The sequence below is a fragment of the Protopterus annectens genome, chromosome 10.part0 (assembly GCF_019279795.1).
Source record: "Protopterus annectens isolate FY-2018-M chromosome 10.part0, PAN1.0, whole genome shotgun sequence".
NCBI classification, from domain to species: domain Eukaryota; kingdom Metazoa; phylum Chordata; order Ceratodontiformes; family Protopteridae; genus Protopterus; species Protopterus annectens.
Window position 1 is genome coordinate 309,267,470 of NC_056744.1, and position 12,500 is coordinate 309,279,969.

At 39.1% G+C, this 12,500-nt stretch overlaps 1 protein-coding gene across 1 annotated transcript in view; it reads right to left on the reverse strand.

Annotated features, from left to right (window-relative positions):
* LOC122814133 (P-selectin-like) overlaps positions 1-12,500 on the reverse strand; it is a 320,597-nt gene that overhangs the window by 47 nt on the left and 308,050 nt on the right. Inside the window, exons 12-14 of the mRNA XM_044086747.1 lie at positions 12,254-12,284; positions 12,082-12,141; positions 1-270 (exon numbers count right to left, since the gene is read on the reverse strand). The exon at positions 1-270 is cut by the window's left edge and continues 47 nt beyond it. Of these exons, the coding sequence (XP_043942682.1) occupies positions 12,084-12,141; positions 12,254-12,284 (89 nt within the window). The 3' untranslated portion in view covers positions 1-270; positions 12,082-12,083. The remainder of the gene's footprint in view (positions 271-12,081; positions 12,142-12,253; positions 12,285-12,500) is intronic.

The window sequence follows — 12,500 nt, forward strand, 5'->3', positions numbered from 1 at the left end:
ACACATAAAATATGCAGCAATATTTTGTCAGATTTCTGTTCCAAGTGGATCACTACAGCTAAACTGAGATTTTCTGTGCAACATTAGATTATTTACAAGGATTACACATATCCACACTGCACAAATGCACACTAAGCATTCCAGCTCAGATGCTTGGGAAGCACTCTGGAGGGCAGGTCTCCTGTTCGCCACACATTACTGCGCCTTGTCTCTGCGGCTGCTAATGATTTGCCAAGTATCATGTGCCATGTTGTTCTTCGTTAAGAATATCTGAAATAAAATAGAGAAGGAGAGAAAAAAATCATTTTTTTCTTGTTATCTAGCCACATACACAAGACAAGCACTGAGGTCTTAACGTCTGACAGACATTATTAAGCATGCAGATCAGAGTGGGTGTATTAGACATGTTAAATGTTATTGATGTAGATTGCAGTGGGGCAAATTGGACATGTTAAATGTCATTGATGCAGATCGTAGTTGTTGCAATGGACATGTTAAATGTCATTGTTTTTCCTGGATATCAAGCCATGAAAATACAACCTGGAATTCTCCTGACTTTGTTACCAAAACAGTTGTGAAAACTTAAATTCCTCACGTGAGAATCATGTCAAGGATTCCTCCTGGATTTGACAGTGTTTGCTATTTCTTAAAATAGAACTATAAATACTATAGTGTGCCACTGTGGAGCATATTCATGGAAAATTCCTTTTTCCACACAATAAATGTATCAGAAAGAGTCTGGCTACACAGAATTTCATCACTCTCCTACAGTAAATATGACACAATGTGGAAAGGAAAATTTAAAGGGATGTAGTTGTGGACACATTCACATCCTTTGCACTAAATACAACAGTAATAGGTCCAAGATGGATGGGAATGTATTTTAGTATGTATTTTAGTAGATATTTTAGATGTATTTTAGTTTTCATTTTAGTATGTACTTTAGTATTATTTTAGTATGCATTTGCTAATAGAATAGTCAGCTGAGCAAATAGGACAACTGAAGTTAAAGCAACTGAGATAAAAAAAATAAAATAATAAGACCATGATAGTGAATTTATGTGGCTGAGAAAATTGTGCAGGCCACGGACAAATGTAACCAACATGGGCAATAGCAAGTTGTTGAGGTGATACAAGCTATGTTGGAAAGACTGTAGACTGGAGAGGTATTTACATGGGCTAGAGAGTAAAGCAGGCAGGAGAATAAAGTTAGTATAGGAAGATGAAAAAGTCTGGTAAGTGGAGACTCATTTACCAAAGGTGTGATGATGTAAAGTATTGCCAGCTATGCCAGGAGAAGTAGAGCAGTGGATGTGTAACATATGCCAGCACAGCTAGCTGGAACTTAGTAAAGAATTATATGCTATTTGAGTATAAAACTGATTTGTACAAATGCTTGTGTTAAAAATGTATTTATAATGTTGCTTGTATTAAAAATGACAGAAAAGGGAAATATATGCATGTAATAACTGATTAACTGTATGCATTGTAACTACTGACGATACTGATAAGAGGTTAATCTCAGTCCAACTGCAGCTAACTTTGAAAAATGTTCTGAAATTAAATTACCTGGCTTAGGCCATAAAGACTATACCATACAGTTTTCAATGCGGCCAGAGACAAAAAGTCTATACTAGGAAGCTTTCTGCATTGTCATCACAGTGAACTAATTGCTACTGTGGAAGGGTAGAAGTTTGAAATTGTTTTATGACTTCTAGAAGTTGCAATATATCTGAGCAAAACTCTATGTGTGTGTAGTATTGACATATAAGTGCTAAATCCAGGCAGTTTCTAGCAATGGATGTAGCATGGGAGCCAAAAGTCAGATGACTAGATGTATGTGATGTATTTCTGTAATCCATCACTAAAATAATGTTTAATACTAGATGAGACTGAAGTCTCTGAGCAGTCTCTTTTGGAAACCTGACATAGAAGGATCTCTCACCCACTTCAACTTGCCTTACTCTAATAAGTCACCAGGGAATAGTAATTCTGTAGATCAGTTAGGACAATATAGTGAGATTAGTTAAGTACCGTTTTTCTGTATCTGTGTGAATCTATTCATCTGTGTTATTTTAATCTTCCCTCTGAGTGAAACTCTGGTGTTTATTGTAAATAGATATTCCATATTTTCATGTTCTTTTATTATTTATTATTAAATAAATTTAAACTTTTCATTCTGGCTGGTCCTTTAGATAATATTTTAACCTTTAAGAGAACTTATATCTATTGGTGACACTGTGGCCACTCCTGAAAGCCTGTCTGTTTGGTTAACATTACCATTTGTATTAATATTAATTTCACTCATTATAACTAGGTACCCTTATAAGAGCCTTAGAGTAGCTGGCTTTGGAGTATCTGGTGGTAGTAACTACTTTATAGTCTGGGCAGAAGGGGGATAGCTAGTAAATCTGTGCCAGTCTTTCCCATGTGTGTGTGTGTGTGTGTGTGTGTGTGTGTGTGTGTGTGTGTGTGTGTGTGTGTGTGTGTGTGTGTGTGTGTGTGAAAATCAAATCTCCAAGTATGTGTGTCATCTGCTTGCAGCAGGGACAAGAAGCACCAGTTTCACAGAGAGAGAGTGGTAGAGGACTTGGCTTGGACACTCGGCTGAGGACTCAACTGTATAGCTATGCCAATTAGGAGTCTTATTGGGGATCTGGAGAGAGAGAGAGAGAGAGAAAACTAGTCCCTCGACTGAGTGTGTTCTCTGTGTGCTCTTAAGGGAAATTGTGCTTGATGCAGAGAGCTGCATCTGGAAATACTGAGTGTATCCATTTTTGTTCCAAGTGAATGTCCCTCTCCAGTGTCAGTGGTGAGGATTCAGGCTCTTTGATTACTGGCCCAGAGGGGGAACATCACAAAAAGAATAAAGAATTTTGGCAAATGAGCAGACGAAATTGGGTTACCATGAAAAGGCACTGGCGCTTTGACTTCATAAGGCATGGAAGAAGGTAACAAAAGTTGGGAAGAGGTGAGTCTTGGGGCTTAGACTTAGTAAGTGTATGGGAAAAATAATGAAGCGGGTCAGAGGTGAATCTTGGGGGTAGACATCATAAGGCATGGTGAAGGTAAATACAGTGAGGCAGGAGTAAGTCTTGGGGCTCAGACTTAGTAAGGCATGGGAGAAAGTAAAGAAAGTATGGCAAAGGTGGGCACATGCTGTGGTGTAGAGAGACACCAGTGGCTTTTCAGGGGACATATTTGAGATGGCAGCTGTCAGGGAGGTGGCAGTGAGATGTCAAGATATGGCTTTGGAGGCAACATTTCAGCAAGGAAGTAGAAGATTATGGAGTAAAATGACTGCAACAGCAAACCAAAGAGAAGGACATGATACTACTGGTATTAAAATGAGAAAACCTGGCAGGGAGATTAGCCGTATCTCAGAAACAGGCTCATTCTTGTCACAGAAAGGATGTGGGTGCTAATGCTGGAAGCTGGGAAAAATCAGGGTTCAAGTGCAGAATACCTTTAAAAATGCTCTTCACATACCAAGCAGGAGGAGCTGTTCAGGTTCAAATACAACCATGCTCTTGCTGAAGTATAAAAATGGGGCAAAAGAGTAGGATAGTGATATTACGGGTAAAGATGCTCATTAACCTTCAATCTCGGGGCATGTTTTTTAAATTCATCTGGGGTAGTGTGAAGTAGGGATATAACCTATACACAATAGTTACTCACACCCCTATTACCCAATAAGAATAGTTACCAAAGTTATCAAAGTAATTCTTTTTTTTCTTAAAATGTTTTATTAAAACATTTTTAAGTGATAACAGGATTTAATAAAATTTGACATTAATATAATATATAAGTTAGATAATTCTTATAATTAGAAGAAAAAAATCGAATATAACTATTTACAATATATACAACAGGCCTGAGTTCAAAATTATAAAAAAATAAATCAAGGCAAAATTTGAAAATGTAGAAACAAAACTATAATATTTAACTGGATGAAGAAAATGAGTTTATATGGGGTCAAAGTAATTCTGGAACATATGAAAGAAAAGCTGATTTTGTTGGGAGACTTTATTGGCCTAATTTATGTGATGGACCTTAATGTTAAAGGGTAGTAGGGGAGTGTCGCCAATGGCTGCACTTTAAATGATTTGTCTCACCAGGACAAACAGATTTTTCATTCCCCAGGGATAGTTAAGGTGACATTTGCCCATTATCTGGGAATGGTTCCAAGACAAAAATGCAATCCAAAGGTGATCAACATTAAAAAGTGTAATCACAGAACCGCTATTGCAGGTGCATGCTGTGGCATGGAGTATTTTTTTCAACAAAATGGCTTCAATAAGAGCACTTTTTCTAAATGGAATATGTTAAAAGACATTTTGTATGTTTTACCCTGTCTACAGCCTGGTTTTGCCCTCTTGTGTTCCATGTGTCTCTGCCCTGTTCCTACATTTTCTTGTGTTTTCCACCGCAAGTAAAACTTGAAACATGATAAAACACTTATATAAACATATTTGCAGGGACTTTTCCCTGCTGATCCCAGACATGGTGGGTTATGCTGCTCCACCCTGGCTACTTATATCAATACTAAAGCCAGGATCAGTGCATTTACTTATCTTTTGTTGACTGGGTTAGCTCCACTAAGCTAGTGGCCTTTCTTCAGGGAAACTTCCCCTACTGTTTTCTGTAGGTGCTATGGGATCATTTACATCTACCTGAGATACCACCAGCTCAGTCAGATGGGACATTGGTTTTAACATGTCATCCAAAGGATGACACACTCAGGAGTACAGCACCCCCTAATGCTGTACTACAATGTCAGCAATCCAATCACTTGAAGTGGGACTAGAACCAACAGCTTTCTAGTCTTCCAGTACCAAAGATGAGTGTGGTGTCTGGTGCACCACTTACACTGCCTGCACCAAAGAGTTAGATGAATTCTCCACAATACATCACTTTTAGTGTTAGTATATGAGCCATAGTGACTGCATGTTTGTGATTACACTTTCATGCGATCACTAGTGCTTCTTTTCTAGATTCTATTAAAGGATGGGGGGTGATACTGCTGCAGAAGATCATGTTAGGTAGATGAGAAGGTGTTATTTTGACCAGGAAGCACAGAGGAGGAAGATGATGCTGGTGCACAAGATCATGTTAAAGAGATGGGGGGGAGGTTATATTAGGAAGGAAAGAGGGGGAAGATGATACTGGTGCACACGATCATGTCAAAGAGATGGGAGGTTTATACTAGACTGGAAGGACAGAGGGGGACATGATACTTTTGCATAAGATTGTGTCAGGGAGATGAGAAGGTGTCATTCTGAGCAGAAAGGATAGGTTGGAGAAGAAGGTACAATCAGCAGATTGCACGGATGAATTATTCCCCAGATTTGTAAAATATGTTGGCACACAGGGCGCTGTGGATCCTTGAAATCTCCTTTTGTAACAGTTTTAGACAGGGAACCTACTCAGTCATTCAAGAGGACATAGAACAAGCAGAAAAAGTGTGTGGATGAATAATGATGGAGGGGGTGCCGATTATTAAATTCACTTAAATGACAGATTGGACAGGCTAACTGTCTAATTCTGCTGTTGAATAAAAGTCATGTATTGTAATTTATGATTTTCAGTGGTAATGTATTTTGCAACTGTTTTCTAAGTCATTTATAAATTCAGGATTGCAAAGTTCTTATTCTTTTGTGTATATTTAAATTTGATAACTTATAGGTTTACAATAGTACCAGGGCTGGAGTAACAAGGAGGCTGATAGATCGGCTAAGCCCATGCGTCTGAAACAGACCTGCTGCTTCTACTCCCAGTTTAGTGTGAAATTCTGTACTTTTGTCACACCAATTAAAATACCCCTTATTTTCAGCTCCTGGTCAATGAAGCTTATAATCCATCAGTAATATTATATCTACAATTATGATGTTTCAGAATTTCAAACATCATATGGTCGAGCCTGTATGATCGAAGTTGTGAAACACTGAAAAACACAAAAAAGCAAAAACTATGTTTTTGCAGCAGGAAAATAATTTAAAATTGTGTTATATTATTTGGTGAATATATGCTGAGTAAAATATTGCAATGAGACTCCAAGAGCAGAATAAGTTATTTCTTACATGTATTTCATTGAATTGCACTTCTTAACGCTTATAATTGTGTTATACAGCTAATCCACTAGCTTTTGCACTGTTATAAAGCTTTTTTTTATTGGTTCACTGCATTTGTGTACTGTTTTATACTGTCTTAACTGTATTTTTCATTGCTAGATAGAGTTTCATTACTGTAGTTGCATTTTTACTGAATTTCTTAACTGTAAACTGCTTTTTCATACTGAGGGTTGTATTTTCTGTTTGTGAGTAGCTGGCAGCTATAGTATAGTTCCCCACACTCCCTTGCTGTTTGTGTCTTGTTCTTATACTTGTGGCTTTGCAGTTGCCTGCCCCTACTGTAAATTTGACCTGGGACACTCCTCCCAGTCTAGTGTAATTAGCTCATTCTACCTAATACAGAGAGAATATTTGAGAAGGCCAGCCCACTTAGTCTCTTAACCTTGAATTATATTCTGTTCCTCCTTTCTCCCTTTCTACTTTATAAAAAAGAACACTTTGCTAGAATCTACCATTGCTAGAATTTCCTTGTGTTCTGACTGAGTGTGCTTCTCAAGCAATCTGGAAATATAGAGCTGATAAATATATTTTGTGGCACTTTTTAACTGTTCAGAGTTCTGCATAATTTTTTGCTTGACTGAATTATTTATATATTTACTGGTATTGTTTTCTGATACTCTAAGTGCCTCTATTTTGATTTTTTTCCTAATTTACTGCTTTCTGCACATGTTTGTAGTCATGTTTTAATTTAATTGCATTTATTTAAAGTGTATTTGCTTTAATATTGCTATACACTCAAGTGTGCTAACTTGCACTGTATTTGAATTGTTTTAGCTGCTCTTTTAGCTGCTTTTATGTAAAAAAAAACCCATAATACAAACTCTAAGCTTGTTTCCCACTTTTCCTGTAACTAGTCTAATCCTTATGCAGTTTTGCTGTATCTAGGACTGTTTGTAAGCTTCTGAGCCCTCCAAGCCTTTCTGTGTTGGAGGGAAGCCTTCTAGCTTATCAGTGGGAGTGGTAAGCACTAGGTAGCCTAGCTACCACAAGAGGAGTGGTTTCTGAGCCAAAAAATTGTAGTTTATTGAGTGTTTGGGCAGTTTTTCCATCCCTTTCAACTTTCTGGTTTAAAAGTCAACATTTGCATGGGTTTGCACTTGTTTAAGCTTGCACTGTGGTGCCGAGCTGAGGCAAACTATTGCTGGTGCCAGAAAGTCTGCTCGTCAGTTTTTCCCTTAGATCTTGTTAGTTCTTTCTGTCTTGCACTTCAAATAGCCTAATTGCTTTGTACTTCAACTGGTTTTTGTAGCAATTATGGCACACCTAAGAGCCATCAAAACTAGTCGTTCTTCATGGAAATAGCTCCAATACTTAGTAGTTATGACCACCCCTCCTGGCATGATTAAAGGAAGTTCCCTCTGCTTTCTCCTATTAACTTGGTGCACGTGGGCATTCTGAGGCAGCGTAGTAACTGCCTCATGTACACAGACAACTGTCTCCTCTTACCTCCCAACACTCAGACTTGTGAGAGATGCACTTATATCAGCAAATTGGAAGCTATGCACTCTCCAGCCAAGACCAGACTAGCTGGTCAAGAGGAGAAGGTCAACACCTGCACTACACCACATGGAACACATAGCCCTCCAGAACACCCACTATCACATCTCTCACATAAAAATACTAACCACACACCCACCTTTGCTGAGGCACTTAATAGAAATTTACCCAAACAGCAGAGACCTCCAAGGCAGAAATGCACTCAACCACCACAACACAGCACAAACCACAGGACATATAGCTCACCTCTACAGTGTGCCCCTCAACCTAAGCCTAAACACCTTTCCCAATACACTAATCATAGTTGACTGAATAGGGAGGCACACAGATGTCCCACTCAGTAGCTTGAATAAGGAGAAGGTAACAGTCAGCTGTATATCAGGTGCCAGAATCCGAAACATAACACACACACTCAGGTCACTCGACAACAAGTACAAGTACAAGTATGACTCTGTCATTTTCCATGTGGGTGGACCTGAGATACACCTCCCTGGACTACATGAAAAAGACATGGTGGAACTCTTGGATTATGTGGCCCAGGCAGGTATGAAACTAGCCCTGAGCAGTATCCTACCATCACCCACAATGATACCACAGTACTAACAAAAAATTATTGACTTCAACAATTGGCTAAGTTTCTGGTGTCACTAAGGGGATCCAGTATCTGTCTGCTTGGGATGACATGATTGACAGACCTCAATGCTTTGCCAGAGATGGACTGCATCTGTCACCCCTGGGTTTCTGGGTACTGCCTAAGGCTCTTGACACCCCTATAGTGCCTTTTTTAGACGGTATTCCAAATACCAAATTACCACCGTAACAGCTATAGATAAATGCAATCTGAGGGTCATGCTGCTCAGTACTAGAAGTCTAAATCTCAAGATGCACTTGCTCAAAGCACTCCTCAAAATGGAGAACATCGACATTTGTGCTGTAATGGAGACCTGGTTTAAAGTGGCAAAACGCACCCCTGCGCTACCAGGCTATAACTCATTCCAAACCTTTTGGCCCCAAAATATGGACCAAAGCTCCAAAGGCCATTGTGTCTCCATATTCATAAAGGATTTGCACATGTCCAGACTAGTAGCCCAGCATAATGCGTCTGAGATACTTCAGTACAACTAACATTGGGTAAGACTGCGATCCAGGTCATAGCCTGCTATAGGTCCCCAACCATGTAGACTCTCACTCCATGTTCCTAAGCACCCTTTAACCTATCAAGGTCCAAGCTAACACTGTCATACTAGTTGACTTCAACTACCCCTCAATCAACTGGGAAAACTACTCAAGCACCAATGCACTGGCCCAACACTTCCTGGAATTCATCAGTTCCAATGCCCTGGACCAGCTCATTCTTACCCACTAGAGGAAGCTACATCCTTCACCTGGTTATTACTAACATGGACAACTGTTGCTCTACACCAATAGTCAATTCCTCCTTGGTTAAATCTGACCACTAACTAATCACCATGGAAATCCACATCTCATCCACACCCCCCACAAAGGTATCCACCATGAAAAAACTTCTTCAAAGCTCCTAAAAACAGAGGTGGCTAACTTCACAGCACCCATGCCAATGGAAAATAAATGCATGACTGCCGAATCATACACCAATGCACTGTACGAACATGTACATAAATGCATGGAATTAGCCATACCAACAGAACCAAGACTTTCTCCTCCAAAAAAGGAAGGCAGTCTGGTGGTACCCTGTCATTAATAAACTCTACAACAGAAGGAAGAAAATGTTGCAGAAAAAGGTGAAGGTGACTAGTCTGATATGTAAGGCTATAGAACACATCATCATGGACCTAATTAACAAGGCTATAGAGAATCTCCAAATACTAGATCCCACGCAATTTGGTTTTGTGAAAGGTAGATCATGCCTGCTCAACCTAGTTGACTTCTTTGAGTTAGTCACCAGAGGGGTGGATGAAGGTAAGGCAGTTCACACAGCCTACCTTGATCTGGCCAAGGCCTTTGATACCAATCCTTACTCAGGAATTATTGATAAACTCACCAAAGTAGGCATCAACCCCTATATTATTAGGTGGGTTGCAAACTGGCTCACAGATAGAACACAAGGTGTGAAAGTAGCAGACTCCAAGTCATACTGCCAAACAGTCATATGTGGAGTCCCACAGGGATCATCTTGGGTCCTCTTCTGTTTGGCATCTACTTCTCAGAAGTACAGACCAACACGGAGGGACTCTGCTTGACCAAATTCCCAGACAACTGGAAGCTGGGAGTCATTATTAACTCCCCAAATGATGCAGACATCCTACAGAAAGGCCTCACTGACACCAATGACTGGTGTCAAAACCATGGCTTAAACTTAATGCCAAAAAATGCGTTGTCATTGCCTTTGGAAAAAACTCAGTTCCCACCAATTACCACATCGATGGGAGCCCACTGAACAGTGAAGGCGTTATAAGAGATCTGGGGACACAGGTTGACAGTAACCTCTCCTTCAACCACCACATTGCCACTGTGGTCAGAAAGTCCTTTTATGTGGCACATCTCATTACCAAGGGTTAGAGGTCATCATTTCTCTTTACTCTTCCCTCATTAGACCAATCAGAGAGTACAATACCCCATTTGGCATGTACCTCACTAGACACCTGCAACAGCTGGAGAGGCCACAAAAGTACCTCACGAAGGGGATCCTAGGTATTAAACACATGTTCTACACGGACAGACTCAAAAAACTCCAGCTAGTCTCTGTCTCATATCGTCTACTAAAAGGCGATCTCTGTTTGACTTACAAAGGCATGTCTGACACAGCTCTGTTAGAAATGCTACATCTAAAGAAATCCCAATCCCTCCACACCACATGCTCCAGAGACCTTAAACTCATTACCACAATCAACAGAACATGCTGGAGGGACAGGTTCATAACCCAGAGACTGCCCATGCTCTGGAATAAACTTTGCATACATGTCAAGCAGAGCACCTCACTAGCTCTCTTCAAGAGAAATCTTGATTGATGAGTGGATGGGAAATAGAAAGTTCACCCCGGGGATCACTCTAGTGGCTGTACCTGATAGAGGCACTGGGAACTAACGACAGGCGGCACAATGTCAGGGCACTTCTATGGGCTAGGCTTATAAAGGCCCCAGGGCCATTAGCCTAGTACACACCTATGAACCTATGTGCTGTAGCAACAATGTGAGTTAGCCCAGTAAAAATAAATGAAAACTGAGTGAAACCTGAAATGAATGCTGATTAAAAAGCATCAGCTCTGAAGTAAAACATCTAAGTATAAGACATTTTCGCACATACAAGATAATGACAGTAATATATATCTAATAAAGGACAACATGTGACTCTCTAACATTAAGCAAACCGTAACATATATCTAATGAAGGACAACATGTGACTCTCTAACATTAAGCAAACCGTAACATATATCTAATGAAGGACAACATGTGACTCTCTAACATTAAGCAAACCGTAATATATATATCTAATGAAGGACAACATGTGACTCTGTAACATTAAGCAAACCGTAACATATATCTAATGAAGGACAACATGTGACACACTAACATTAAGCAAACTGTAATATATATCTAATGAAGGACAACATGTGACTCTGTAACATTAAGCAAACCGTAACATATATCTAATGAAGAACAACATGTGACACTCTAACATTAAGCAAACCGTAATATATATCTAATGAAGGACAACATGTGACTCTCTAACATTAAGCAGACCATAACATATCTAATGAAGGACAACATGTGACTCTCTAACATTAAGCAAACCGTAATATATATCTAATGAAGGACAACATGTGACTCTCTAACATTAAGCAAACCGTAATATATATCTAATGAAGGACAACATGTGACTCTCTAACATTAAGCAACCATACACTAATTTTAAGGCTGTAAAGACAGTAATTATCTTAATCTATTCTGAAGGTTCTGGTTGTGACTGTTGCAATCTTGGTGAATACACATTGATTTACAGTAAATAATTTTCTGTTTATGATTTAAATACACATCCAGGGACTCTATCTTTATGACTAGCCATTTGGTCAACCCCCCCCCCCCCCCCCATTCTCCCACATCTGCCTTTATTACATATTTTTATTTTCTTCAGCCCTTTCTTGCCATGAAGATGAACTTTTTTGTGTTTAATAGATTCTTGAACTTAAGGCTTGTCATTACTGGTGGTAATGCAAGGCAGTTATGTATGTATTGCTCTTCAATGTATTAGGCGAAAAGTATTAGTAAGAATCTGTTTCTACTTCTTAGCCATTCCCTAGACAATGTGTTTGAAGTGTTATCCTGCAGAGACAGCAGGACTGACATGGTGTTAGTACAGTGGGACAGTACATTTATCTTTAAAGGCTGATCAAAGTTACTTTGATTTTTAAATTGAACTCTATTCGTATTACAGACATATCCTGCAAAACAGAACTTGTAATCCATAAAACTCTTACTTTTAAGCCATTCCTTGATAGGCTGCATTTATGAATACTTCTGAATCTGATCCACTATAACTGTAGAAGAAAAGAAATATTAGTAACAAAGGTTATAATCAGTTTATATTTTCATTAAATCTGGATGAGAGGATTTTAAAATAGTAGGTTTTGATGCCATGGCAGTTCTTACCTTCTAAAATTCAGGGCTGTCTTATCTTCCTCTAAAATCGAAGAGAGAAAATATGTGATTATATAATTATTTTGAAAACAGTCTAAACAAACTGAGTGAAACTAATTTTTAGCCATCACATAAGTTTGTAGATAGTACAGATGCAAGAAGGCATTTCAACTCAACAAATTCAGTTTGCAATAAAGCTAGAATGAGAGACAGAGGTGATGTGTATAAATACAGTGCAGACGTGCATGGCAGGTTGTGA